Source organism: Euleptes europaea, chromosome 5 (assembly GCF_029931775.1).
Source record: "Euleptes europaea isolate rEulEur1 chromosome 5, rEulEur1.hap1, whole genome shotgun sequence".
NCBI lineage: Eukaryota > Metazoa > Chordata > Lepidosauria > Squamata > Sphaerodactylidae > Euleptes > Euleptes europaea.
The window spans coordinates 49,627,299-49,654,452 of record NC_079316.1 but is presented as its reverse complement, the minus strand read 5'-3'; the positions used below and the strand labels follow the sequence as shown (position 1 = coordinate 49,654,452).

General features: G+C 42.0%; 2 protein-coding genes across 2 annotated transcripts in view; both read right to left on the bottom strand.

The window, feature by feature from the left end:
* Positions 1 to 2,524: 2,524 nt before the first annotated feature.
* PROC (protein C, inactivator of coagulation factors Va and VIIIa) lies at positions 2,525 to 13,948 on the bottom strand. Its single transcript, XM_056849859.1, has 9 exons — positions 13,903 to 13,948; positions 13,277 to 13,363; positions 10,668 to 10,828; positions 9,729 to 9,753; positions 9,168 to 9,278; positions 7,641 to 7,781; positions 5,534 to 5,640; positions 4,516 to 4,633; positions 2,525 to 3,118 (listed from the first exon to the last, which is right to left on the bottom strand). Exons 2-9 carry the CDS (start codon positions 13,344 to 13,346, stop codon positions 2,538 to 2,540), a joined length of 1,314 nt encoding a protein of 437 aa, XP_056705837.1. The 5' UTR covers positions 13,347 to 13,363; positions 13,903 to 13,948; the 3' UTR covers positions 2,525 to 2,537.
* Positions 13,949 to 25,995: 12,047 nt separating this feature from the next.
* Positions 25,996 to 27,154, bottom strand: part of DGKD (diacylglycerol kinase delta) — an 80,078-nt gene continuing 78,919 nt past the window's right edge. Inside the window, exon 30 of the mRNA XM_056849996.1 lies at positions 25,996 to 26,159. Within this exon, the coding sequence (XP_056705974.1) occupies positions 26,070 to 26,159 (90 nt within the window). The 3' untranslated portion in view covers positions 25,996 to 26,069. The remainder of the gene's footprint in view (positions 26,160 to 27,154) is intronic.

Here is a 27,154-nt window from a genome sequence, read left to right as displayed (position 1 = left end):
GAATAAAGGTATACTTGGTTTACTCAAGACAAACCTCACCATATTCCTCAGTGATTGCAGGATTCTACAACGCAGTTTCTTCTGTCCTAGGAAGGGAGCAAAAAGGGAGCCATGATCAAGCTTATGACAGGTGGCAACCATAAATGGTTGGTTGGTTGCATGCAGCTTGGTGGGTCTAGCTAGGCTTACCAGGTCTCCTGCCCACTGTCTCTGCCACTGCTCTGCAGTGTAGCCAAAATCAAACAAAACAACACCAGGCTATGAAAACTAACCAATCTATATTAGAAAAAACTAAGCAAGTTATATAATAGCAAAGTAAGGATCAAGCGTATCACAGTTATAACATCAAAACATACAAGAGCAAATGCTCTAGCCCAACCTCACAAAAGAGGTGGAAACAGATATAGTCCAACAAGTCCACAGTGAACTCCAAAATGAAGTGTCTTCTGCAGGTAATAATCACCAAGATGATAAAGAAAACGTATTTCTTCAATAGGTAACCGGCAGTGGTGAAGGCAGATCAAGGGAGACGGATGTTCCAGATAGACGATTAAGATCCGTTTCAGCCAGTGGCTTCATCAGTCATTTGATCCCCGTAAAGCCATTATCTTCTACTGTGTTTCATTCATATTTATTTCAAGCTCTCAGTGAGTCAGCTTATCTAGCATCGCTCTCAGCGTAAGAGACTTTCTTTGCTTTTGATTACTGCTCTGCTGTGCGCTAGGGGGGTAGAAATATGGGGAGAAGAGTTGTGAAGTCATTGTGTTGGCATGATGCTCTAGGATCCCCCTTCCCAATTCGATGGTAATTCTAGGGTATTCTAGAGTGTCATGCCAATGCGGTGACGGCACTTCTGGGTTTATGCCAAAAGTGACATCATGCATTCCGAGGCAAGTTGTATGAATGTGATTGGGTGCACGAGCGATACTGTGAATGAAGACGATAAGACAAGGAGTCTCTGCACAAAGAACTGACCTGCTTAACTCTTGGCTCTGAGAGGACTTCCTTTCCTCCTGAATATGCCGTAATGATTATAATGATCAGGGGATCTTCTGGGTGCTTTTAGTGGACAGGCAATTAATATGGTTATATATGCTATTTTAACATTATCATATTTAGCAACATATTTTGTATCAATATTATATACAAATAAGCAAGAAAAACACCAAACAAAACCTAGTTCATTAAAATCATGCCCCAGAATGTCAGCTCAGGTTTTGGTGAGAGAAGTAACATTCAGTGTGAGCTGGCCACCAAAAATCTCAGGAAGGAATTTAATATTAAACCACTGCATCAGGTTTCATGGACTGCTCTTCAGCAAACAGTTCAGGTGATGCAACAATACATTCTGGCGCTGTATTATATACGTTCTATTTATTTATTTGGAAAATACGTATGCCGCCTCTCCAGACCTGCTTGAGTTGGCTCACACATCAAACAGTAAATCAATAATAATAAAAAATTATATCAATAAGAACAAATAAAAACAATGCATTTTGTTGTGTGTATGTCAGGAGTGGAATGAATTTCTTTTAAAAATAAACTAGAATCTCTAGATACACAAAGCAAGAGTTCAAAGTACAAATTCCTAAAGTTCTATACGGCTTGGGAACATTATAACTCAAGGATTGGCTACTCCCATATTATGAACCTGCCCAATCACTGCGGTCAACTTCATGGGCTCTTCTTCAGGGCCTCAGCTGTCTAAGGCTAGATGGGTAGCAACCTGAGAAAGTGTCATGGCACCAAAATTACAGAATCCTTTCCCCATGGAGATTGATCTTTCCCCCTCTATCATTGTCATCTGCCAGCAGGTGAAGAGATCTATCTGTTTTGTTTGTAGGGTTACCTGCTCTGGGTTGGGAAATACCTGGAGATTTTTGGGGCAGAGCCTGAGGAGGGCAAGGTTTGAGGGAGGGGAGGGACTTCAATGCCGTAGAGTCCAATTGCCAAAGTGGCCATTTTCTCCAGGTGAACTGATCTCTATCAGCTGGAGATCAGTTGTAATAGCAGGAGATCGCCAGCTAGTACCTGGAGGTTGGCAACCCAATGTTTGGCATTCCCTCACTGACCCTCCTTCTTGAATATATGTTTTAACTTTGTATGTGGTCTGTTTAGTTGTTGTTTTTAAATTGTTTTTATACTCCATATTTTGCTTGTTTTGATATTTTTGACCTTGTGGGGGGGCTAAGCTGGATGGAAAATTGGCATAGAAATGTTTTAAATAAATAATTTCTTAAAGGATAACTAATCTATGCTGAGTCAACCTAAGTATGCATACTTTAAAGACATAAGAAGTGTTGTGCTGGATCAGTCCAGCACTCTTTGTAAGAATAAGGGCAACCAGCGGGGACAAAGTGATCCACCAAAACGTGATCAGTGGCTCACTGGACACTGTGGTCTACCTTCTGCCCAACTGTGACATACACATGGAGGGAATAATTAAGGAATGCAGCACACTGTCTTGTGGTATACTCTGTATTTATTAGCAGAAGACACTGGGTATATGATTGCTGAGCACAGTACCAAAGTGATTGTTACTTTTCTTTTTCAGACTTAGGTATTAACGGTTTTTTTATTTGCTGATCAATCCATTCAAGGTAAGGGCTGACCTTGGTGTAGATTCCAAAGTTATCAAGTTTCCCACAGCCCTCTCCCCAACTCACCAACCCAACTAGGAACCAGGTATCCTTGAACTGAGTGACCATAGGACCGCCACTGTCCCCATGACAGGAATCCCTCTGATCTCCCAGGATCCCTCCACACAGCATGTTATCTGAGACTGAATTCTGCATAGAATGGGCACATTCGTTCCGAGATGCCACTGGGATTTCGATATAATTGAGGACGGCGCTGTAGTTAGTTGCAGAGTTCGCGCTCTGGCTGCCCCAGCCGGTCACCACTGTTGATGTCCCTTCTTTCATCAGCTGCTGCTCTGCAAGGTTCTTGATGGGTAGGCATATGGGCAGCACGTACTTGTTGAAGAAAACCGGATGGGCCAGGTGCAGCAGTGCAATGTCATTATCAGAGGTCTTCTTGGTGTAGTTTTCATGAGGCACTAGCTTGTCAGTGAAGATTGCTTGCTCGCCATCATCTGCTCGCCAACGATGATATTTGCCTGTAAGGGCAACAAGAAAGCAGAGAGAGGGTACTGTCCTCAGGAATCAAACCCACACCTCTCAAAACAATAATGTGGAACCTTGAAAGGGTGTGCGAGTGTGTGGATTGTGAGTCATCCTTCCTTTCCTGAATCCCAGGGTAAGCAGTACCAAACTCAACATTGGAAAGTGGCGGTGGCTATATGTTTTTTTGCCGAGTAAAGTCAAAGGGCCAGTTTATACATGCAACACAATCTTGCATTGTGTTGAACTTGAAGTGATGAAGCTTCACCACAAACCACATAAGCTGAAAAGGGGGGAGAGAGAGACCTTAAGCAAAGAATAGGTGTGTGTGAGAGAGGGTGCTTGCATCCAGAATGAGATGAGATGGCAGAGCGGGGTAGATAGTCTGATCGTTACCTGACTGGGTAGGTATGAAAGCAGCAGGTAGGAGGAGCAGTGGTGTGCATCAGTATTTACCAGCCAAAATGTTATTGAGCCTCTGCTCAAGTGTTAACAGATGTCACTGTGGAATCATTTGATTGCATAGAAAACAAGCAAGTCAGGGACAAAGGTTTAGCCAAGTGTTCTCTCTAATGTGCTGTTTGTCTACTTGTGGGGATTTTTTGGTGTGTACTTCTGATGGAGCATACAGCTCCTCTGGCCTACTCGCTTACACTTTCCCATGTACACCTGCACCCTAAAGCCTAGTCCAGAAATAGTTTTCCACTTAATTCTGTTAACTGTAAAACCCAAGTTTAAAAGATTTGATACAGTGAGAAATAGATACAGATACTCCAAGATTTACATAGGTTAAATGTTGCAAGAAGCAATAAAGCAAGCTTGGATTTTATTGCCTTTATGTTACTTCCAAGATGTGATGGTAAACCATATATCATCTAACAAACAGACTGTTCATTCTTTGGCTCTCATAATTGAATCAATATCTGCCATCCTGCCTAGTTTAGCTCTTAATTTTTTTTAGTCCAGCCTTGAGTCTTAATGAGACCATACTCTATGTCTCCAGGGGTAGACTGGGAGGCAAAGATGACCCTGGAAAAGTGTTCCACCCCCCCCCACAGCCTCCCCCCCTCAATGGGGGCAAGGGGAGGAAAAGCAGGCTGTGGTCACGGTGGCAGCTTCTACCGGACTCATGTGTTGCTGGGATCAAGGACTCCAACCAACTTCCCACAAGGCTGGGAGGTGAGTCTCGCCTCAGTTGGGGCCAGGGTATTCCCAGCAAAGGGGGGAGGCCCCAAGGCCATCAGCCCACTGGGACTTTTCCTGGTGGTCTTTGTTGGGTCCATCCCTGTGTGTCTCTTCTATGTCCTGCCCATTTTTTTCCTGGAAGGGAAAAGCTCTGATGTATTGTTTGAAGTGTCCTATGTTACAAAGAAGGGCAGTCCTTTTTCCATACCAAATTTCAATTTGAATACTTCTTCTCCCTCCAAACAATGAGCAGCTGTCAGCACCCAGGTGGGGTGTATGAGAACACCCCCACACTTAAATTTCCCTGCTCCATTGATCAGCATAACCTGAAATGGAAAAGAAGCGGTACAAGGCCATTGACTCATTTTCACATATTATTTACTTCACAGCATATGTTCAACATTGCCCTGTTGGAGGTCCCAGAATCTCATATTTTGCTCTCTGTGTCTAATGATAAAAGCCCCAATACCTTTCTAGTCAAGATAATGGCTTCGAATGAACTACATAGAATTTCCTTCTCACTTTTAATGGAGCTGTGCTCCTCTGTTGCTGTGATGTAGAAATTTGTATGGGAGGCTGAATCCACACATCAGTTGGATATTGTGCTATTAAAGCAATAATTTGAAACAGAATTCCCTTGTGTGGACAAATTGTGAACGATTGCAACAACAGCACAACGTCCAATTATGTGTGGAAGTAGCTTCTGCCTAGGACTGTGTTAAAAGCATCACTCAGCCAGGAAGGTTGCTGGGTGAATGTTGAGCCAGTCCTGCTCTCTCACCTTAACCTACCTCCCAGGATAAAATGGAGATGGGGAGAACCATGCCCTGAACTCCTTGAAGAAAGGGTGGGACAAAAATTAACACAGGTACAGTGAGGGAAAAAAGTATTTGATCCCCTGCTGAATTTGCCCGTTTGCCCTCTGACGAAGAAATGACCAGTCCATAATTTTAATGGTAGGTCTAGTGTAGCTGTGAGAGGCAGAATAACAACAGGAAAAACCCCAGAAACCCAGAAGACAAAAGTCAGAGATTGATCAAGTAGGATGGTTAAACAAGAAAAAATGTTGCTTAACAAACAGTGGCAAAATACATGGGAGAAGGTCAAACATTGGGTTTGACTTTGGAGTGTCTGAGTAGAAAATGTTGTGCCAGCTCTTGGGAAAAGGGAAATCCTCCCAACAGAAGCAGTTGCAGGTAATTGAAGAACTCTTCAAAACTCCTTACTTGCCAAGGACTGTATCCTTTTTTTCCAGCTTTCCCTGCAATGAGTTTAATGTTCAGCTTGGGGACTGAAGAGTGGGGATCCGCGACTCTCCCACAGGGGAACTCTACTGTAAAAAAGTAATTGAAGGATTGTATGAAAAGACCAAAAGATCTATACCATCCCATTCAGATTGTATTTACCAAAAACAATCTACCCTGCTTTTCAATCAAAATGTTCAAAACCATCTTATATGTTCCTTATTTTTGGGAACTGTGTGAATCTAATTAATCGTTTCATTCCCAACCCCAATGGATCAATCTGAAATAAATTCCCAGTCCTTTTGGCAATCATAACTAATTTTTAGCAAGAGCTATTTTGTGCAAGGCATTGCTGTTTTGTTCATTTCTTGTGTCTGCCTAGTAAACGTTGTGATGTGATGTCACCCCATGGGTCAGTAATGACCCGGTGCTTACCTTTACTTTTACCTTTAAAGATTTATAGCACTGACATACTAATGCAGCATGTGTAACTGCTTTCAAGGGTGGCAACCCAGTTTAAACAAGCCACTGGGCATGTGCAAAGCACAAGTAAGTTCTTTCTGGCAGCATCATACTGAAATCAGGCCTTCTGGATTGTGCCGCTATTCAAACTGTAGGTGAAGGTTAATGTACTCGAACCTCACTCATTTAAAAACTCCTTGCATGCAGAACACCATATATCAGGAGAAATTTTTAGCATATGGAAACTCTTGGCTTGATGTGCTAATTTAGTATATGTAAGGAGGTTTTGTTTTTACGTGGGGGAGAGGTGAGATCAAAAATATAACTCCTCTCTCAACTACAGTTGATACTGAAGTGGTGCAGCCCTATTATCCTCACTCTACCACCTCCTTTTGTACAATGTACAGAACACCTCTCCCATTCAAACCAGTAAGATCTGAATGCTTAACTGGGTGCTTTACAGACCAGACTACACAGTGGACTATATATTTATAGTCCAGTACTCTATATAATTACTGAGAATTAAGTCCTATTGATTTCAATAAAACTCATTTCCAAGTATGGCAGCTTAAGCCATGTATCCAGGGAGCATTGTGGGTTGTATCCAGTTAGCTTTTTCATCCAGTCTTGCTCCATTCCCTTCCTTACTGCAGCGTTTGTCTTACATGACTTTTGTCCATGCAGTTCCCATGATCCCAAGCACAGCCTTTTTGGCGGTCACCTTCCATTTTCATCTGCAGAAAATCTGGCTGGATCCAACCCATTGTGTAGCTATCCACCTTTCTCTGACATACCCAGGCCTGCACACAGCAACACAATAATAGATGCCTACTGGGTATTATGAATGGCAATCATTCTCATCACTTGAATAAAATTGTTTCCTTTGTTACTCTCCATAATAATTATCAAGATTTTTCCCCTCAAGGCAGCTAATGAAGCACCACAGGGAAGAATCATACTAGTTGTCTATTTCATGCAGAGATTTGGATTGAGTCACTATGCAGATAACACTCAACTCCATATCATCGTTCCAGGGAAGCGGTGGATATGTTCAGCCAGCATCTGGAGGCAGTGAGGGATTAATTGAGGATGAGCAATTTAATCCAGACAAAATGGAAGTGCTGTGGCTTGTCAATAAAATTGATCTGTTTCAAGTGTTTTCAGTTTTTTATTACCACAGTTATGGGGTGTTTGGGCGTGCGTGAGATTTCTGCTTTGCGCTACCTTGTTGTTGTTTTTAAATAAAAAGGTGGTATGTAAACAAATAAAATGAGTAATCACTGATGAGGGACAAAGAAAAGGTGCCTTTAAATTAACATTCATATGTTAAAAAGAGATCTGTTTCTAAAATTATATTGCCAACTCCAGATTGGGAAATTCCTGAAGATTTGGGAATGGGCTTGGGGTGGGCAGGGCTTGGGGATGAGATATAATGGCATACAGTCCACCCTCAAAGGTAGCCATTTTCTCCAGCGGAACTGATCTCTGTCATCTGGAGATCTGTTGTAATTCCAGGAGATCTCCAGCCACCACCTGGAGGTTGGCCACCCTACTTCAGTAATCAGAATGTTATTTGAAATGTCTTGGATTGAAGACAAGCTTGCTTGTGTACCCCCTTCTTCCTTACCATCAGCTTGACATGAAGTATGATCATCCTTCAACTGGTACCCTGAAGCACAAGTGCAGAAACGCCGGCCCTTCTCCTGAGCCTCATGACAGAAATGCTCACAGCCACCATAGTCAATGGAGCAGTTGGTGTAGTTGGACACTGGGCAGCAAAAGAAATAAAAGATGTGATGAAAAAAGGCATTATCTGTCACAAAAGATTAACTGGGGTCACTTTAATATCCCCTTTAAAGCTGCACAGAAATAAAACTATTTGAGGGCCAATTCAGATGACCTAAAGCTGCTCTGTCCGTAGTGTAAGGTCATTAGGAACATGGGTTGGACTAAGGGTTGCCGGGTCCCTCTTTGCCACCGGCGGGAGATTTTTGGGGTGGAGACTGAGGAGGGCGGGGTTTGGGGAGGGGAGGGACTTCAATGCCATAGAGTCCAATTGCCCAAGCGGCCATTTTTCTCCAGGTGATCTGATCTCTATCGGCTGGAGATCAGTTGTATTAGCAGGAGATCTCCTGTTACTACCTGGCAGTTGGCAACCCTAGTTGGACTAAACATGAGTTTAGTATTATCTACTGGTAGCAGCTCTCCAGGTTATCCTGCAGAGGAGCAGGGCTGGTTCCAGGTTTTTTTTTGGGGGGGGGGGTAGGCAGAGAGTTCCTACAGCCCCCTTCCCCTCCTCTGCACACAACCCAGCACTGATGCCCTCCTTGCCTCCCACCCACCTGCATACCTCCCATCTGTTTGCATGCCCCTCCTTTGTTTGCCCAGAAGCCCTCCCACTGCCCATGCCCGCAGATGCCTGAAGCCTTTCCCCTGCGGCACTGGGCAGCGCTTGCAGCAGGACACATGGATGGTGGAGTGCTGGCAAGGGAGTGGGCAAAGGGCTGTGGCAGTGGGGCCTGCCAGAAATCTTGGGCTCCAGCAGCTGCCCCACCTCAGGATATGCTGATGCCAGCCCTGCAGGGGAAGCTGTTTCTCAGTATCTTCTACCAGAGATCTTTCTAGACTGTTTTGCAATATCATTTCTTGTAATGGACACAGAATGACACATTTTGTGTGGTGTAAATGAGCTCTGAGGCAGCTCCTATCAGAAACAGATTCAGGAATATTCCGGTTCAGATTTAGAGAAGAGGTTGTCCACTACTGAGGGGGAAATTGCAACTTTCCCAGCATTTAAACTGTTCTATTTTGTTGCTAGGAAACTGCAGTTTTGCCTCTAGCTGCAGCAAGATATTCCAATTTTGAACACACAAGAGTGCGAAACTACAGTTTGCCAGCCTCTTCCAAGAACTGATGAGGGGAAACCTTCCTGCAAGGTTATTCCTTCACTGCTAAGAAGAAAAAAGTTTATTTTTGCTTGGTAAAACTTTTCTCATTATACAGCCTGTAGCAAATAAACATCTGGAAATACCTTTGGATCAGCATGCATTTTCTGCAATGGTTTAAGTACTCCTCTGAGCTTTAAACAATATAAGGCACCCATCACACTGCAACAATGTTTGCGCTTTAATGAAGGACTGAAGCCTGTAATTACCATGTTGGCACAGAAGTCCCTCCCATCCTGAGTTACAAATGCAGTTAAATTTCTTAAAGCTGTCCACACAGGTTCCACTGAAACACGTGACATTTTCACACTGATCTCCATCTAAAAACACATTTGCAGAGAAACTCAGACCATACATTGCAAGTTAAAGGCCAAATACATTTCCTGCAGGTTTTCCCAGCTGACATATGTAGCTTACTTCCTTTGTTGTACTTCATCTCCCTTATGCATATGGGATTCCCAAAGGTACCAAGAGCCCCAAAAGCAGTAAGTTTTGGGGAGCAATGGAGGACTTTGGAATGCAATTACTGAATCACTAGATGCACACCAAGTCCATTGCTACAGCCGAGTCATGGAATGTTTGCAGCTTCTGTAGTAAAGACAATGGAAAGTACCCACTTAATTCCCTTTGTAACACAAACCAGAGCAAGTAGCAATAGCTAACTTAATGCATCTGGAGGCAATCCTTTGGAGTACAGAAATAAGTGATCGGGGAGTAAAGAAATACAAGTACCCACTAAAAACATAAAAAGTGAACACTTCTTTACTTACCAACATACTTTGTCCAGAAATTCAGCTGCAAAGACACAAAAACTAGGTTAAAGTTGGAAACAGACTGTTTTGCATAAATGTACTCTTACTGTGCCACATCATGCTTGGATGCAGATAGGAGAATCAGCATCCTGGATGGAGTCATTATGAGAATGAACTAGTTCTGGGGGACACCCCCTCCCAATGTACACCACAAGAATTTCTTGCATACAAGAAGCACAAACTTTGCCAGGTTGAACACTGCCAGAAGGAACTTTCTTTCCACATTGCCTTGCATCCCAACACACATATCAAAATACTGGAATGAGCTAATGGATAACATTCGCAGGGTAATTATCCCCTTGGAAACAACATGCTGCATCTCCAGGTGGCTTCAGTCATCATAGTTCCACCGAGACAATGGACCACATCCCAATCCAGTGTCAACTAATGTTGACTTCAGTGACATTCTATAGATTTATCCCATCTGAAATTGACACGTTAATTCAGTGCAGTTTACACAGCCAAATCAGATGTGTTAAAAATGGGAGTTGAACAGGTCACAGTCATATTCTTGCTTTACCACAAGGCCATCGCACAACTGAACAAATATGTGCAAAGACACCAACAGTGGGTTGGGAATGGGAATGGAGAGGCTGGTAAATATGATCATACAACCACTCTACCATGTCTATAATTGTACCAACAACCACACAGCCCCACAGACACCCAACAAAACAAGCAACCCAAGAGATTGCTTGGGATGACAATGCTTTTAAGGATGCCAACAAAGCAGCATCCAGTCCAAGAGTGCTCCCAAAATAATTTGCAACACCACTGACAGTGCTGGGATGAATAGCTACGTGGGACAACAGAATGATTTGGGCTGCTCTCGCTCAAACCACAGCACACATCAACATGGCAATGTGATTTGATCCTTCCCATCGTATGACAACTTACAGTTGCTTCCTTGGTTTTAAATATCTCACTGGCTTCCTCAAAGTCACATTGTTCCTCGTAACATTCTCGCTCCAACAAGCCTCCTTTGAGCTCCTCCAAGAAAGTATTTGCCCTCTTCTGTATTTTCAGCACTTGATTTGCTTCCCTGCTACTGTAAAATACTTTGGACAAAAATTGAAAAACCAAACAAGCCACTAAGGCCAACTTGCTAGCAGTAAGCACTAACTCAAATGTGTTGTCCAATTTATTGTAAATGATGTGGGGAAAGCATTTTTCAACGGTTCTGAACAGAAAATGCTGAATGCTTTGAAGTGATTAAAAGCTGATCTGGACAAGATCAACACAGATTAAAGGTGCAATCCTAAAGCTAGTATGTACTTAGGACTTAGTATAGCAACTAAACTCCACACTGGAGTAACTTGGTAATATGTCACTGTATTGGAGATATGATGGCATAGTTCCTGCTGGTACATACCAGTGCTAACTTTATGCCAATACAGCCATATTGGTGTAGGGTCCTGAAATGGATAGTGCAGTCATACCTCTTCTAAATACTATATAAATCCCTGCTAGGATACACATAGCTTAGGTGATAGGGCACATGGGCATGGCATATGGTTACATTTATCTGCCCTCGCATAGTGCATACTTCGAAAGCATGTACACAAAGGGACTTTGGTCATGAGAACTTCAGAGAAATGGCAATTTGTACCGAAAAGGAGCACTATACATTGTCAATGCAGAGCACAGACATTGCTATAGTATAATATTGCTAAAACTGGAGCACACCTCTACACCTTGGAAATGCAGCTGTTGGCTCACCCCAGGCACTTGGCATTCCTCTCTGATGGAGCTGGATGGGAACCCGCAGTCCTGCTGAGGAGTTTTAATTAAGACACCCATTGGCATAATTGCTGAGGTCAAAGCCTGAGCCAAACAACTCCTGCAGTGCTGCTAACACTGCAGTTTCCTCATACCAAGTGAGCAGTGGAGATGTCTGGGTAATATGGCTGAGCTGTCCATTCCTCCTCCCCTGTGTGTAGGCTTGTGAAAAGGGTGTATGAAGGTAAGGCTTTGATCATTCCTCTGTGGAACTCACAGGAAGGTGGTATAGTTACAGAGCTCCTACTAGGTGTGCTACAACAGAGGGTGCTGTGCTCCCTTGCTTCCTTCCCTTGTTGTGGTCAGTGGGTAGGGTTGCTAGCTCCAGGTTGGGAAATACCTGGAGATTTTGGGATTGGAGTATGAGGAGGGCGGGATTTGGAGAGGGGAGGGACTTCATTGCCATAGAGTCCAATTGCCAAAGCGGCCATTTTCTCCAGGGGAACTGATTTGTATCTCCCGGACATCAGTTGTAATAGCGGGAGATCTCCAGCCACCACCTGGAGGTTGGCAGCTCTATCTGTGGGTGGAGGCAGGGTGACATCAAAAAGGTATGGTGGTATGACTTTCAGATGGGCTGACCTGGCTTTCAGGTGGGCATAGCTGTTTTCCAGGTCAACAGACCTGGGCTTCAAGGGGAACTATTTCCATATATGTGTTGTGTATATACATATTCAATATGTACACATTGTAAGCTGCCAAATTCTGCAAGGGAGAAAGGCGGCTAATAACTGTTTCAAATAAATAAACATATGGCTGCTGTGTCATCAGTACGCTGCTCAGTACATAGTGACTCAATGTATAAGGACTCCAAAGCAGTTGCAGTGCTGTTAGCTCCTTGGAAATTTGGAAATTGGAAATCTTAGCCTATGAAAATATTTTTTTCTCTGTTGAGGGAGCATAAGGTTCTCACTAGCTATGCCAGAGTAATGCTGGTGATGCATCAGCAGCCAGGACTCAGGCTGTTGCTACCCGCTACAGAGTTTTAAGAATTCATGGCTAAAGAATATCAGTACAATTGTTCTCCATAAGCAGGAATAGTCTTGTAAAGATTTAGAGAAGAGGTTGTCCATTACTGAGGGGGAAATTGCAACTTTCCCAGCATTTAAACTGTTCTATTTTGATCACTTAATCACACATTATATTTGGAATATGACAGTTAAATTTCAAGGGCCAGGAACGCCAATGCTTAGCAAAGTAGTGTGGGCTTCCTCCACTCTCAGGGAAGCTTTGAAATTAGCTGAAAACTTTGCAAAGTTAATTATATTTATCCTTATGAGATTTAGTTTAAGATAGGAAGGATTACATTATGATGCCCATTTTCCCAGCTGAGACACAGTCCGTTCTAAAGAACCTGTGAGGATGGAATGCCAAGTCTTAGGTCTTCTGCTTTCTTTACTAAAACATCTTCTCTGCATTAGGGCACTCAAAACAATTGCTGCTACTGCTACTGTGCACAACTATAAAAAAGGGTATTGATGAATGCAGGATCCTCCCAAGCTATACATAACAATGAGGTATAAATGCTCAAGCATTTCCTTTCTCACTTTACTTGCACATCAAGGATGACCACAGCTACATACTGTGACATCTAGACTTATTTTGAAGAGAATTATATAGACAGTATGATTCTGGGCTCTTCAAACGTGTGTTTAAAAATGTAATGGGGATAGACTGGAGGATATAGAATTTCTCTCACAAGACCAATGTAGGAAAGAAAGATATACCTGAGGCGTCGTATCCACTAGGCAATACAAAGGCAGCTGAAAACACCCAAAGGGTAATGATTTTCCACATTGCACCACACTTAAGACCTAAGAGAATAACCACAAAAGTAGTTAACAGATTCTAGGGAAACATATGCTCCTTTACCTTTTAAAATATTTATATTTTCATTTATTGAAATACATTCCAATATGTGTGAGTTGGCATATAAAATTTGGCACATAGTTCAGTAGTTAGTTCTGGTTTTATATTTAGCCTTGTACCATCTGCCTTGTCCTGGCAGTAGTTTCATCATGTTATGGCTCCTGATTGCTTTACATAACTAATTAATTGGCATGGTTGTGTCTGTTCATGACAGTACATTACTCTTCATATTCGATTAAGTTTTATGTTCATATCCAAAAATTACTCAACTGACTTTCAAGAGGTTTGTGTTTCAACAGCCAGAGGGGATATCAGAGAACCAAAGATTATACTAAACATATCTGATTCTCATTTTTGCCTTACCAGATTCCCACAGTTATTTTCCACACATACAACCTTTAATAGATTTTAGCTAGGTTTAAAAAAAAATTAAAGTAATCTAATAAGGAAAATCAGAGGGCAGAGAAACTTCCAAAAGACTTACTGATTTCACCGGCTGAGTTACTGTTGCCTACAGCTCTGCCATTAGATCCAGAGGACACTAGTTAATACATAACCTCAAATATTTACTCATCAGATAGAGACTCACAGGGACTTCCTTTCAGTCAAATAAAAACTGCTTCTATGGGATTGAACAGAGCACAGGGGAAATACCAGGAATCACTCGCTTTCAGACATCTTCTCTGATTTTATTTATTTATGTTTTAGATTTATATCCCTCCTCTCCCCCACTACAGCAGGGCTCGGGGAGGGTAACAACAAATCACATACATTTAAATACAGAACAATTAAAATAAAATTAAAATCCATAGAATACAGATAAAATGGTGCCTTAAATTCCCAGCAAAGCAAGAACAACAAACCCTCCATGAAGTAAGTGAGGAGGGGACTGAGGGGAGCATACAGAAGAGGGGGGCTTTGCTCAGTGACTGGTGGATGTAATAGAGCAGCCAAAAGTCCTCAACCATCTTGCAGGCCCTGTGGATATGGGCCAGATCCCGCAGAGCCCTGATCTCCTCAGACAGAATTCCACCAGGCAGGGGACAAAGCCAAAAAGGCCCTGGCCCTGGTTGAGGGCAACCGGACCGCTCTCGGGCCAGGGACTTCCAGCAGATTTTGGGAACTAGACTGAAGCATCCTTGGGGGGACATAGCAGGAGGGGCGGTACCATAAGTACCTAGACCATTAAAAGATTTAAAGGTTAAAACCAGCACCTTGAACCTGATCCAGAAGCGTACAGGCAACCAATGCAGCTGGCAGATAATTGGTTGAACAGAAATTCTCCAAGGGGTCCTTGCAGGGTTGCTAACCTTTGGGAGATCTCCTACTATTACAACTGATCTCCAGCCGATAGAGATCAATTCACCTGGAGAAAATGGCGCTTTAGCAATTGGACTCTATGGCATTGAAGTCCCTCCCCTCTCCAAACCCCTCCCTTCTCAGGCTCCACCCCCAAAATCTCCAGGTATTTCCCAACCTGGAGCTGGCAACGCTGGGTCCTTATTAGGACCCTCGCAGCTGCATTCTGTACCAATTGAAGCTTCCGGAGTAGTCTCACGGGCAGCCCAACGTAGAGTGAGTTACAGTAATCCAGCCTGGAAGTGACCATTGCATGGATAACCGTGACCAAGTCGGAGTGAGACAGGTAAGGGGCTAACTGAATAAAATACCAGATACCATGAATAAGGACCAACAGATCGTATTAAAATATCTTACAACAACGGCAAGAGTAAGTCTGGCAACACTATGGAAAACAAATAAGATTCCAACACTTCAAATATGGTCAGATAAATCTCTAGATTATATCACAATGGCGCAATTAACAGATTATCTGAAGGAGAACTCACGAGAACAGAGCTGTGAGAGATGGAAATCCTTTTATGAATTTATTAAAAATATCAAACAAAAGACTTAGTTAAATCAAACTATTATTATGTGAAGAGAAAGTGGATGACTGTATTATAAACAGGGGTAGAGATTGTTAGGTTCTAACAAAATGAGATGTAAATAAGACTATTTTCCCTTCCCCCATTTTTTTTCCTGTATATCCTCCAATTGATGAAAAATAATAAAAATAATAATAACCAAGAAGGGGAAAAAGGAGGATCCAGGTAACTACCGACCCATCAGCTTGAGTTCTATACCAGGAAAAGTGTTCGAACAAATCATCAAACAGTCCATTCTTGAGCATTTAGAAAGGTTGGATCTGATCACTAAGAGCCAGCATGGGTTTCTCAAGAATAAGTCATGTCAGACTAATCTTATCTCCTTTTTTGAGAAAGTTACTACCTTGTTGGATCAGGGGAATGCTGTAGACATAGTTTATATAGATTTCAGTAAGGCTTTTGATAAGGTTCCACATAGTATTCTAGTTGACAAATTGGGAAAATGTGGGTTAGATCCTATTATTGTTAGATGGATCTGCAACTGGTTGACAGATCGTACCCAAAGAGTGCTAGTTAATGGTTCCTCGTCCACTTGGAGAGAAGTGACTAGTGGAGTTCCTCAGGGATCTGTGCTGGGCCCTGTGTTGTTCAAATTCTTTATAAATGATTTGGATGAAGGAATAGAGGGGATGCTTATTCAATTAGCAGATGATACTAAATTGGGAGGGGTAGCAAATACAGTAGAAGACAGAGCCAAGATGCAGGATGATCTTGACAGGCTGGAGAAATGGGCTAGAACTAATAAAATGCACTTCAACAAAGACAAATGTAAAGTTCTGCATTTAGGTAGGAAAAATCAAATGCATAATTATAGGATGGGGGAGACTTGTCTGAGCAGTAGTGTGTGTGAAAAGGATCTTGGGGTCTTAGTAGACCAAACACTGAACATGAGTCAGCAGTGTGATGCTGTAACTAAAAAGGCAAACGCAGTCTTGGGCTGCATCAACAGAAGTATAGTGTCCAGATCACGCGAATGGATGGCATCGCTTTACTCTGCTCTGGTTAGACCTCAACTACAGTAGTGTTCAGTTTTGGGCACCACAATTTAAGAAAGATGTAGACAAGCTGGAATGTGTCCAGAGAAGGGCAACAAAGATGGTGAGGGGTCTGGAGACCAAGTCCTATGAGGAAAGGTTGAAGGAGCTGGGTATGTTTAGCCTGAAGAGGAGAAGACTGAGAAGGGATATGATAACCATGTTCAAGTACTTGAAGGGCTTTCATATAGAGGAGGGTAACGAGTTTTTGACAGGCTTGGCATGACTGTACATTATGCCCCTCTCCCAGGCACAGGAGACAAAGGGTGTGTTCATCCGAATGGGGCATTTTTGCTTCGCACCCTTCACACTTTTTGAAAAGGCTCTTCTGCGCCATTATGCCGCACTCTCTCAACCTTTTTGTGGTGAAGAGCGGGCCTCCGTTTCCAAATGTCTTCTTAGAGGTAAGTCTGAAACGACCTGATCCGTTGGCGGCGAAAAAGGAACTGAGGGGAGGGCGCTAGACTGTTGGGATAGGGACCGTTAAAGGGGAACGGTCAGAATAAGCGCGAGACGGCTCTAGCGCCCTCAAAGGGTTAAAGCTGAAAAAAACCGTCCGAGGCAGGCCTGCACGAGCGCAGTCCCCCAATGTGGGACTGCACAGAAGAATGAAGATGAACGAGTTGTTTTCTGTTGCTCAAGAAGGTCGGACCAGAACCAACGGGTTGAAATTAAATCAAAAGAGTTTCCGTCTAGGCATTAGGAAGAATTTTCTAACAGTTAGAGCGGTTCCTCAGTAGAACAGGCTTCCTCAGGAGGTGATAAGCTCTCCTTCCCTGGAGGTTTTTAAGAAGAGGTTAGATGGCCATCTGTCAGCAATGCCGATTCTGTGACCTTAGGCAGATGATGAGAGGGAGGGCATCTTGGCCATCTTCTGGTGACTAGGAGTGTGGAGTGGGGAGGTAGTTGTGAATTTCCTGCATTGTGTAGGGGGTTGGACTTGATGGCCAACTCTATGTTCTATGATTCTACGATCACTCCACCCAACAGGGAAAATTAACTTGCAAAAGAGACTTGCAGCCACTAGGGGCGCATGGAAGGCAGAGCGCAGTAAATAGCAGCAGCTCCGCTTTCTGCTTAAGGGAGCCTTTCTGCAAAGTTAACTACAAGGAGGAAAACGCTTGCAGATCCTGCTAAACCCATCAACCAAGACAGCACTGGAGCAAGGCTAGACCACAGCTCAGCTCGTGGCTGCTACAAGGGTGTTGTTTCCAGCAGTCCATTTCCCTCTTCCTTTCCATAGTTTTTTTAAATGAACTTTTATTTTCAATTTAGAAATTACAAATACAAAATGGGACATAACACATTGACATAACACATAACATACACCACACAACATGTTGCCAAATGTGCCTGCTTGAACCTATGTCAAATAGTTTTTATTTCTATCATCTCTTCAACACTATTCTTTATTATCTCCAAGTAGTTTGTTGAAGGTTAACCTTTAAACTTATATTTGTATCTGCATTTAAATATGAAAAACTTTTTATTATAATATGTGTACATTTCTTATATATTTGTATTAAGCTATTAACATTATTTCTCCAAAATATTCACCTATTTATTTGAACCTATAATATGGAGTAATTTGTTCTCTTAACATACTAAATGTAACTTTACTTAGATCATTATAATACTTTCTAAGAGTTACATATTTGCATATTCATAATAAAATTTTCTTTGCAGTTCTTCCAGCAGTCTTGTTCAACAGATGTGTCAGCTTGGCCCTTTACACCGATAGTTTTGTCTGCTCAACCACATTTCCCCTCTTTTCTTAATTTCTAATGTGGGGGGGAGGGGAGTTAATATTTCCCAAAGTAAAAAGGATGCTCCCCCCCTTACATGCATGGCAATGGAATGTTACTCTGACTTAGTAGTTACACAGCTAGATTCGAGTCCAGTAGTACCTTAGAGACCAAGAAGATTTTCAGATTGTAAGCTTTCGAGAATCAAAGCTCCCTTCATCAATCTATAACAATCTACATGAAGAACAAAAGTTAGAACTCCCCCCCTTAATTAGATTTAATTACATTTTTAAATACTGTTCAGCCAGTGGGTTGCTGTTATTGTACTAGTGAGACATCTAACATCCCTTTGTAAATGCCACTTTGCTATTGTAGACATTAAGCTTCATGTTATATGACAAGTGACACAACCTTTTTAGAAAATGTCAGCAAAATCAATCCCAATTATCCCAACACTGCTACATGATAAATTTGCCCCTGCTTTTGTGCTAGCTAAAGGTATGGGGGTTAACTTAAATAGATTTCTTACTGATTTACTTATTAATGACTTATTGTGATATGAAGTTTTTGTGAATACATCCCACTTCATGAGATTTAAGAAGTGTGCCTGTGTTTGTGTGCATACACATGTATGGATGTACAAATATAAAATTACAAAAGTAGACACATAGTTTGGATCAGGGTTATGTGGGGGAGCCTGTGGTGTCTCTCAGCAGCCCATAGGGCAGAGAGCTGAGTGGTTTATTTTCCCTACTATTTCCGCCTTGCCTGTTTGCAAAACGTTTATTGTATAAGACCAAAGGCCATTACAATTAGGACACACAGAGGGACATACATAACTGTAACAAAAGCAAGAACATAATAATGTTAAAAAAACCCAGCCTTGTCTATTTGCCTGTTTGGTTCCCCAAGCCAAATGTATTCATGTAAAGTAAATTTAATTAGATTTACAAAATATTCTTGCACTGCCATTTGGGAGCTGAAGATCAATACAGCAAGTTTTTATCATGAGCCAACATGCCACCCACTGAATAGTTGCAAAAGCAGCACATATATTTGAAACATAGTCAAATAATGCATGACCAGTCCATGATGATCCTGATGAATATGTAAGGCCAATATGGTTATCAAACTTTTGGGGTTACGAGTGGGAAATGAATGCAACTGAAACAGAATTAGGGATGAGCCAAAGAGTTTGGATACATTTTTGCAAACATTTTCATTGGTTGAAAAGCACTCCACCTTTCAGTAATTGTTCAGTTGCTTCAAAAGGAGACAGATGCTTTGTCTACATGACAAATTGCCCTCGCTTTTAATCGGCTTTCTTGCCCCGGTGATGTCAGCATGCAGCCACATCTGAATGGCTACATAAATGTGTCGTTCCTTTCAGCAAATGATTCTGGATTGGCTATTATCATCCTTGTGATAATCCCAGATAGCCATCATGCTGAATGGACTTCACTGAGCAAAATTGCTGATGTCCTTACTCATGGTATGCTCCATGATAGGCTGGGACCAGTAAGTGATGATTCTAGGGGTCTTAGTGGATCCAGCATTATCGCCGGAGAAGGAAGTTAATTCAGCAGCAAAAAATACTTTCTGCCATTTTCATTTGCCATTTCAATGAAGGCAGCTCCCTTCATTGACCAGGCTGATTTCACCACATGGATCCATGCCACAATAACCTCAAGGCTAGACTATAATACTGTACTCCACATGGGTTTGCCCTAGAATCTCCAGCTGATAGAGAATATTACAGCTCAATTATTATTGGGAACTAGACAAAGTATGCCTGTTGCACCTGTTCTGCTGTCACTCCATCGGTTACCAATTAGTTCCCAGATTCATTTCGAAATATTGACTACTACCTACAAAGCCCTTCATGGCCTAGGAGCCACACATCTAGAGATGCGCACTTCAATAACTATTGTTTTAATTCCATATAACAAAGTTGGGAAAAGCATGATTATTTTCAGTAAATATCAGAAGCATCGTTATCATTTCAGAAAGTTGCACCAGGGAAAATATCCATTTTTATTAATATTGGAACAAAACTCCCAATTGAGTGAAAAAATAATCATGCCCTTTCTGAAATTACAAAAGGAATTTAAACAATAATTTTTGAAGTGCATCCCTTCCAGAGGCAGCAGGAGAGAGGAAGGAGGGCGGGAAAGAAGTGTGCCCCTGCCCCCCCTGTACACTGGACCTAGAAACTTTAAAGGGCCACTGTGTCAATGGGCAGTAGACCTGGACTCCAGAGTTCAGGTCTCCTGCCCATTGAAAATAATGGCCCTTTCAGTGTGTGTGTGTGTGGGCATGCACCTAGGCATGGTCCTAGGTTCAATCCCTGGTGCCTCCAGTTAAAAGGATCAGGTTGTAGGCGATGCAAAAGAGACCCTGGAGAGCTGCTGCCAGCTGGGTAGACAATACTGACCTTGTGGGACCAATGGCCTGATTCAGTATCTTCACATGCTCCTTGCTGGGCCTTGTGACTCCTCAGCTGTCCCAGCTTCATAAGATACAATATCCCCCCTCCCCCGGGCACACTGGCTCCTACCTAGCGACTCCTGCTGCCTCCCCACAATGATTCCCAATTCCAATATTTTATCAGGAGTAAAATATTGGGGTTGGGAATATTGTTGATCCAATCCAAGAAATATCAGGCTGGCAATATCTGATTGGGCACCCTTACACATATCTAAAGGACTACCTTTCCCACTATGCCCACTGCAACAGCTGCACTCATATGAGCAAAGCCTGCTGAAAGTGCCACCCTCCAAATAGGTAAGATCAGAGCTACTGGTAACCAAGTATCCTCTGTTGTGGCTCCCACTTTGTAGAATGGCCTACCTGAGGAGGTCAGTAAGGTTCCCACACTTTTATCATTCTGTAGAATATGTAAAATAGAATTGTTCAAGAGGGCATTTTTATAAAGGAACAAGGACTGTAGTTTATGGTATTTAGTGTCTGCTATTCTTTTTACTGCATTATGTTGCATTTCTGATGTCATGCCTTGTACAGTTTATTGCATTGCCTTCTAATTTTGTAATCCAATCATATTGTTTATTATGTCTTATACTGTTTGTACTGCATTGCTAAATTTTGTAACCCACCTTGAGATTCAACAAATGTGACAAATCTGAAGCAGCATGAAGGAATACTGCAGTGGCTTGCAGAAGTAAGTGGCTGGAAGATAGCGCTGCTCATGTTTATGCTTCAGAATCCTCATGCCTCAGGGCTACTTAAACGAGGCTCCCAGCTATGTTCAGGAACATAAACAGGAATCAGTGATGCAGCTCCATTGATCGCCTAGGCACTGAGATCTGCCCTTAGCATCTTCTCTTTCCTCCAGTGTTAAAACTAAAGGAGTCCAGGACATGAAAAAGGCAGCTGTGCCATCATTAGAGTGGTGAAGTCGGACTAGTCTAATGACTCTCCGCTACATGAAGATTTCGGTATATGGCTCTTAGGAAACTGAACCAGCTCTATTCCCTCTTGCTCTTCCCCTCTGCTTGGACAACTACATCACAGAACTAAAGAAGCAGTGCTCCCAGATGAAGTGAGGCTGAATGATGAAATGTTTTAGGAAATGTTTTTGCAACTCACTTCCCAGCTCCTCCTCCTGTGACCCATGACTTACCATTACACCCCCCCCCCGTTTTGTTCATTTATTTATCTAATTGGCCTCAGTCTCAAACAAATCAGAGGTTAACTGTCATTTACCATACCTATCTGATTGTGTGCATGCACCTCATTGTAAGTAAAGGATGGCCAATAAAATACCACCTACTAATAATGGCCTCATTCTCTGTAAAAATGTGCATCTATCGCTCGACTCTGAAGATGGTGAATTTCATCTTCCTGCAAGAATGTTTCCCCCCTCTTCTGTCCCATCCACCACTGAAGCAGTGGCACCTGGAAGAACAGACAGTATAAGGATACCTTCCTCCCTACCAATCAGGGGGATGATAAAGACTGCTCTGTAGAATTGTAGGGGAGAAAAAGCTTCAAATACCATCACCAGGTAGAACTGACAACATGGAAGATGCACAGGTATCTGAATGAAAGCTAAACTGAATCCTTGTAACACATCAAGGCTCATGCTTTCAAGTTTTCTACCTGCTTTCTCAGTGACATCATACATAAATGTCACAATCATAAATAGTTTTAAAGCATCTGTCTCCATATAGGACCACGGTCAGGGTTTAAATATATACTGTGTGTGTAAAGTGCTGTCAAGTTGCAGCCAACTTATGACGATCCCTTTCGGGGTTTTCATGGCAAGAGACTAACAGAGGTGGTTTGCCAGTGCCTTCCTCTGCATAGCAACCCTGGTATCCCTTGGTGGTCTCCCATCCAAATACTAACCAGGGCTGACCCTGCTTAGCTTCTGAGATCTGACGAGATCAGGCTAGCCTGGGCCATCCAGGTCAGGGCTTAAATATATACTACCCAGCCAGTAAAGTAAAATCAACTGGAGGCGCTAGTATTGTCCTGTCTAGAATACCCATGGGCTCCAGGCAGGGAGGGGGGGGCAATGTTTGCCAATTCTGCTTTTCTGCAGCAACCCAGAATACCCACCCATATGTTGCTCCTGGAACACAGGAGTTCCCCAAGAATTGGGAGGGGGACCAGAGGTCTCCCAATGGAAGGGGGAATTAGCAAAAATCTCCCTCGTCCTTGTACCCAACACAAATTCTAGGTGAGAGGCAAGCCAATATCTCTTTACTTTTTAGGAAGATTAGCACTGGTCTCCTTTTGACTAGCTGACTATTTGACTATTACTACTTCCTCAATAAAGGCAGCAACAAATCAATTCTTTATAAAGAAGCTCAGAAAAAGATTTTCTTTATATACAAGAACAATGTATTTACACCAATCAGTTGCAAAATATGTACATACAAGAGGTGTTTCCATAGTAATCACTGTATAAATTAAAATAATAAATAACAGGTCCCATTCTTAAGGCACAAAACCTTTGTTCCCTAGACTGTACAGGACTGGCATGCTTCCCTACGCTTTCAACAGATCACCAGAATGGTTACAACACCCCTGAGGAACGGCTGTTGGTGGGCAACAATACAGACAAATGACTTATAAAAACAATTTTCTTGCTTTTTGCTTTTTTCCCCACATCGTACATCCACTATGATACAAGGAACTTTGTGTAAACAGTCTTCCAATTATCACTCATACTATATTAATTTTTAAACAATACTCAAAACGTTTTAGTATGATATAGATGGTCAGAGCTTTTCAAGATACTGTCACGATGCCTCTTTTAGGTTCCTATTAGAGATGCAAGAGCTAGTTGCGTTTTTATTTCTTGAGCATCCACAGACTAACAAGGTGAAAATATCCATTAGAATGGAACATAATAGGTAACTTTGGCTGCAATCCTAGACATTCTTACTTGGGAGGAAGCACCAACTAATTCAGTGGAAAATACTTCCAACTAAACATGCATATGACTGCACAGCACATTCATATATGTGTCTTATAGCTGCATTGAACTGAAAGTGGACATTTTGGGCACTAAATAACAACTTCAGGTTTTTTTTTTTTTTAAAAAACATGCACACACACACACACTACACCATGTTATTCTTTCCAAAGTTGTTTAGGCTTATACTTTCTTGGATAAATTTCTTCTTTTACTTACATTGAACGCACCCCAGTGAATGCAATGGACCCAATAGAAGATACTAGCAGGCAACATTCCAGTGAGGTGCCATGCAAAAAAGGGCACAAGACATCCAAAATTGTATTATTTCCCCCCCAAGAACAACACTGTTCTCTTTCCAACTCAAAATATATTTCAAAGGTGTAAAACGACTGGTGTCTAGGAAATAGGATCACTTGATGCATTAAGTCCCATCTTTTATAAAAATCATAAAAGATATGCTTGAAATTCTGAAGTCCCCGAGGTGCAATATTTAGCTTGCCATGGCAGAGTTAAGTGTGCCTTTCTCCAACATCATTTTCGGAGACCCAACTCCATGGCAGCTAGATCTTCACTTTGCCACAATGTTGTATTGGCATCTTTTTACAGTATCTGTGGTGCAGAGAGGCTGTGGCACAAAATATGTTTAGGATGTGCTTTAGGCCTAAATCGGCTCGTTATGAATCCAAAGGTGTTCAGCTTAAAAACACAAGTCTCATTTTCTAGGCCAACAGAGAAAAGGAACCCTTTCTGATGGCCAGGCCCCAAGATGACAAGGATCTTCACAACGCAATATGCTGGAATGTGTTGCAAGGAGGATACACGTATAAAGAGATCGTTCTGTGAGAGAACCTGCCATTACACAATTCAGAACACAGTGATTCTTTCCCTGAGGTGTTCGCCAGGAAATGGGAGAGGCTGCCATATGGTTTTCACCAATAATAAAGTGCAGGGATAATATTTATTATCTTCTATTTAATGGTGGTCTTTGGTCACAGACCTTTACTTGTATTCTAATAAATAAACATATGGAGGGTGAGCAACCTAGGTTAACAGCATGTGCCCTGAAATTTGAAATCCTCCACTGCATGCAGGGAATCCAAAATAAGATCAGAAATCTGTACCTTTAAGGCTAAATATATCTGCACACAGTGATAATAAAACAGAGCCAAAGATGCTGGGCTCAGGTTCAAGGAGCTTTCCCCCCGGTCTATACATAAAAAATTATATTACAGCTTTAACTGTTGTTTTTTTTGTAAATAAGACCGTGTCTTCCTCTGTGGTAAAAGAAGTGTAAGAAGGAAACAATACTAGACTTAAAGGTAAAGGATAATTTTCAACCAGAACAAATTTTGAAGAATTCAGAAAATTTACACAAATAAGGAATTTGGCCAAGGTTCTCTTAAAACAGAGAAAAAAGTATATACATCTCCAGCAATGATGCTCCAGCTTCATAAAATGTGGGGAACAGTCACTGAAAGAAAATAAATATTATACCCTGCCTAAACCTATGCACAGAAGGACCCCAGCATCAACAGTAGGCTCTATTCCAGAAGTGTTTTTTTAGAAATATCAATGCTATTCACTTTCTTTAACTCGTTAGAATCAGAGGCTACGCGTTGAAAAACCCAATGTCAATAGGAATCAGCAAATTCTCCCACCCTGGATGAACTTCTGGGATGTTTCAATATTTTAGGCACTTGATGTTCTAAGTGTTTGATGCAAGCCCTCAGAATAACATGTAGTTCCATTCCTTTGGCATCCACAACCATTACAGAGCAAAAAGATGACACAGTTTTAAACTTAGTGATAAAACTCATATCCTTAGTGGGTGGGGGAGAAGACTCTGCACTTATATCTCTCTCCGGCCCACGGAAAGGGCATTAATTGAGAAGAATCAGTTCCCAATGTCAATCAAGTTGGGGCTCTGTACAAAGACTGTGCATATACACCATTTGGTGAATGTATTTCTTTATACTACTCATGCAGTTCTCTTACAAGCCCCCCTTTTCACCCCAATAGCCCATTTCTATGGTTTTGTGTGCATGTGTCATAATTGGTGCTTTCATTTCTCTTAGTATTTGGCACAGTACTCAGAATATAGAATAATTTAAAATATTGGCATCGGTGACTAGATGGGATGTTCACCTGTGCACAAAATTGGCTGATCCACAGGCTGTGTTATTGGGATTGGCTGGAAGGAGTCTAGCATGCATGGTGTGTGCCCGTTCCAGTGTAAAGGTAGAGAAGAGGTGGCTGGTGAGGGCAAAGTAACACTGGCCTTTGGAATGCAAGGTGCCACTCGACTGGATAGTGGTGTACCTCACAACAGAAAGGTAGCACCATGGTGTTAAATATGAGCTCTGAACACTGGTAAAGTGTTTGGCTGGTCCGTACAAACAATTCCGAGAAAATCTACTTCTTGATGTGTCAGTTTTGCAGACATCAGTGGGAATGGTATACACAGGCTCTGAAAACAGACGTCAAGCCTCGCTGACAGGGATACTCCTGCTCAGTTCCTTGATCCCATGCAATATCCTCTTCATATGGCCCACTTTGGTCACCCCGAGGTCCTGAAAAAATAACATGAAAAATAATCTGAGGCCAGCCTATCAACTGCAGACTACTCAGCTCACTTATCAGAACACAAAGAAATTGAAGTTGAGATAAAAGGAAATGTGACAAATGGAACATTTCTAAAGAGAAGCACTAAGGTCACAGCACTTGAAAAAGTAATATATCATTAGGTTCAAATCAATAAGTAGGCTGTCAACGCAAACTAACAGAAATTTAACCCTAGCTATCAGCCAGGAAGATTTGTAGAGAGTCGAGGAACCAAGGTACACTACAAAACAGACGATCCAGAAAATGATAAATCAAGCACCACACACACAAAAAAGAAACCTGTTCAGTTTCTCATGTACCAAGTAAATAACTCAAGGAAACATGCAACTTGAAGACACCTGCAAATTCACAAAAATTCATTCTGTTTATACATACAGTTCTCATTTCATACCAATAAAAAATCACATTAAGCTTCCATAACACAGACTGCCCTACAGCGATCGCAGTGCCAGATAAAAGCTTAGCAGGGCACTGTAACATATTCAAACTATTCATTCAACTAGCTCAGTAGTCTGACCGGCTGCAGTTCTCCAGAATCCTAAGCATGCCCCCCATCAAGATACTTTTAACTGGAGAGACCTGGGATTAAACCTGGGATGTTTTGCATATTTTATTGGATCCAGTTTTTTCATTCCTCCAGGCTACCTCTGTACTTTCTGCTGCCAATTCTTGATCAAGCCAGGACACTGTTCCTAAAGTCACAAGATACCTGGAACAATGACCTCACCGGAAGCTGTACAGAACTGTTGCCTCATTCTTGTAACTGATATTGGTTGGTTGAGCAACTGCATACAGTCAGCAGAAAATTGCCTTTGTACAGGCAAAGTCAAAGTTAGAATACTTGCTGGCTACAGGATCCCATATTTCCTCAATTATCCGCCTTACCTAAAATACAGCTACTTACTCAATTCCATTTAACAGAAGTTTCTACTTTATGAAAAGT

Excerpts from the sequence above, each read along its gene's own strand:
- PROC (XM_056849859.1), bottom strand. The coding sequence starts at position 13,346 with ATGTGGAAAATCATTACCCTTTGGGTGTTTTCAGCTGCCTTTGTATTG. Across the intron at positions 9,279-9,728 it reads TTTCTGGACAAAGTATGTTG|ATGGAGATCAGTGTGAAAAT; the intron begins GTAAGTAAAGAA and ends ATGTGTTTTTAG. Across the intron at positions 4,634-5,533 it reads AAGGATACAGTCCTTGGCAA|GTTATGCTGATCAATGGAGC; the intron begins GTAAGGAGTTTT and ends TTTCCATTTCAG.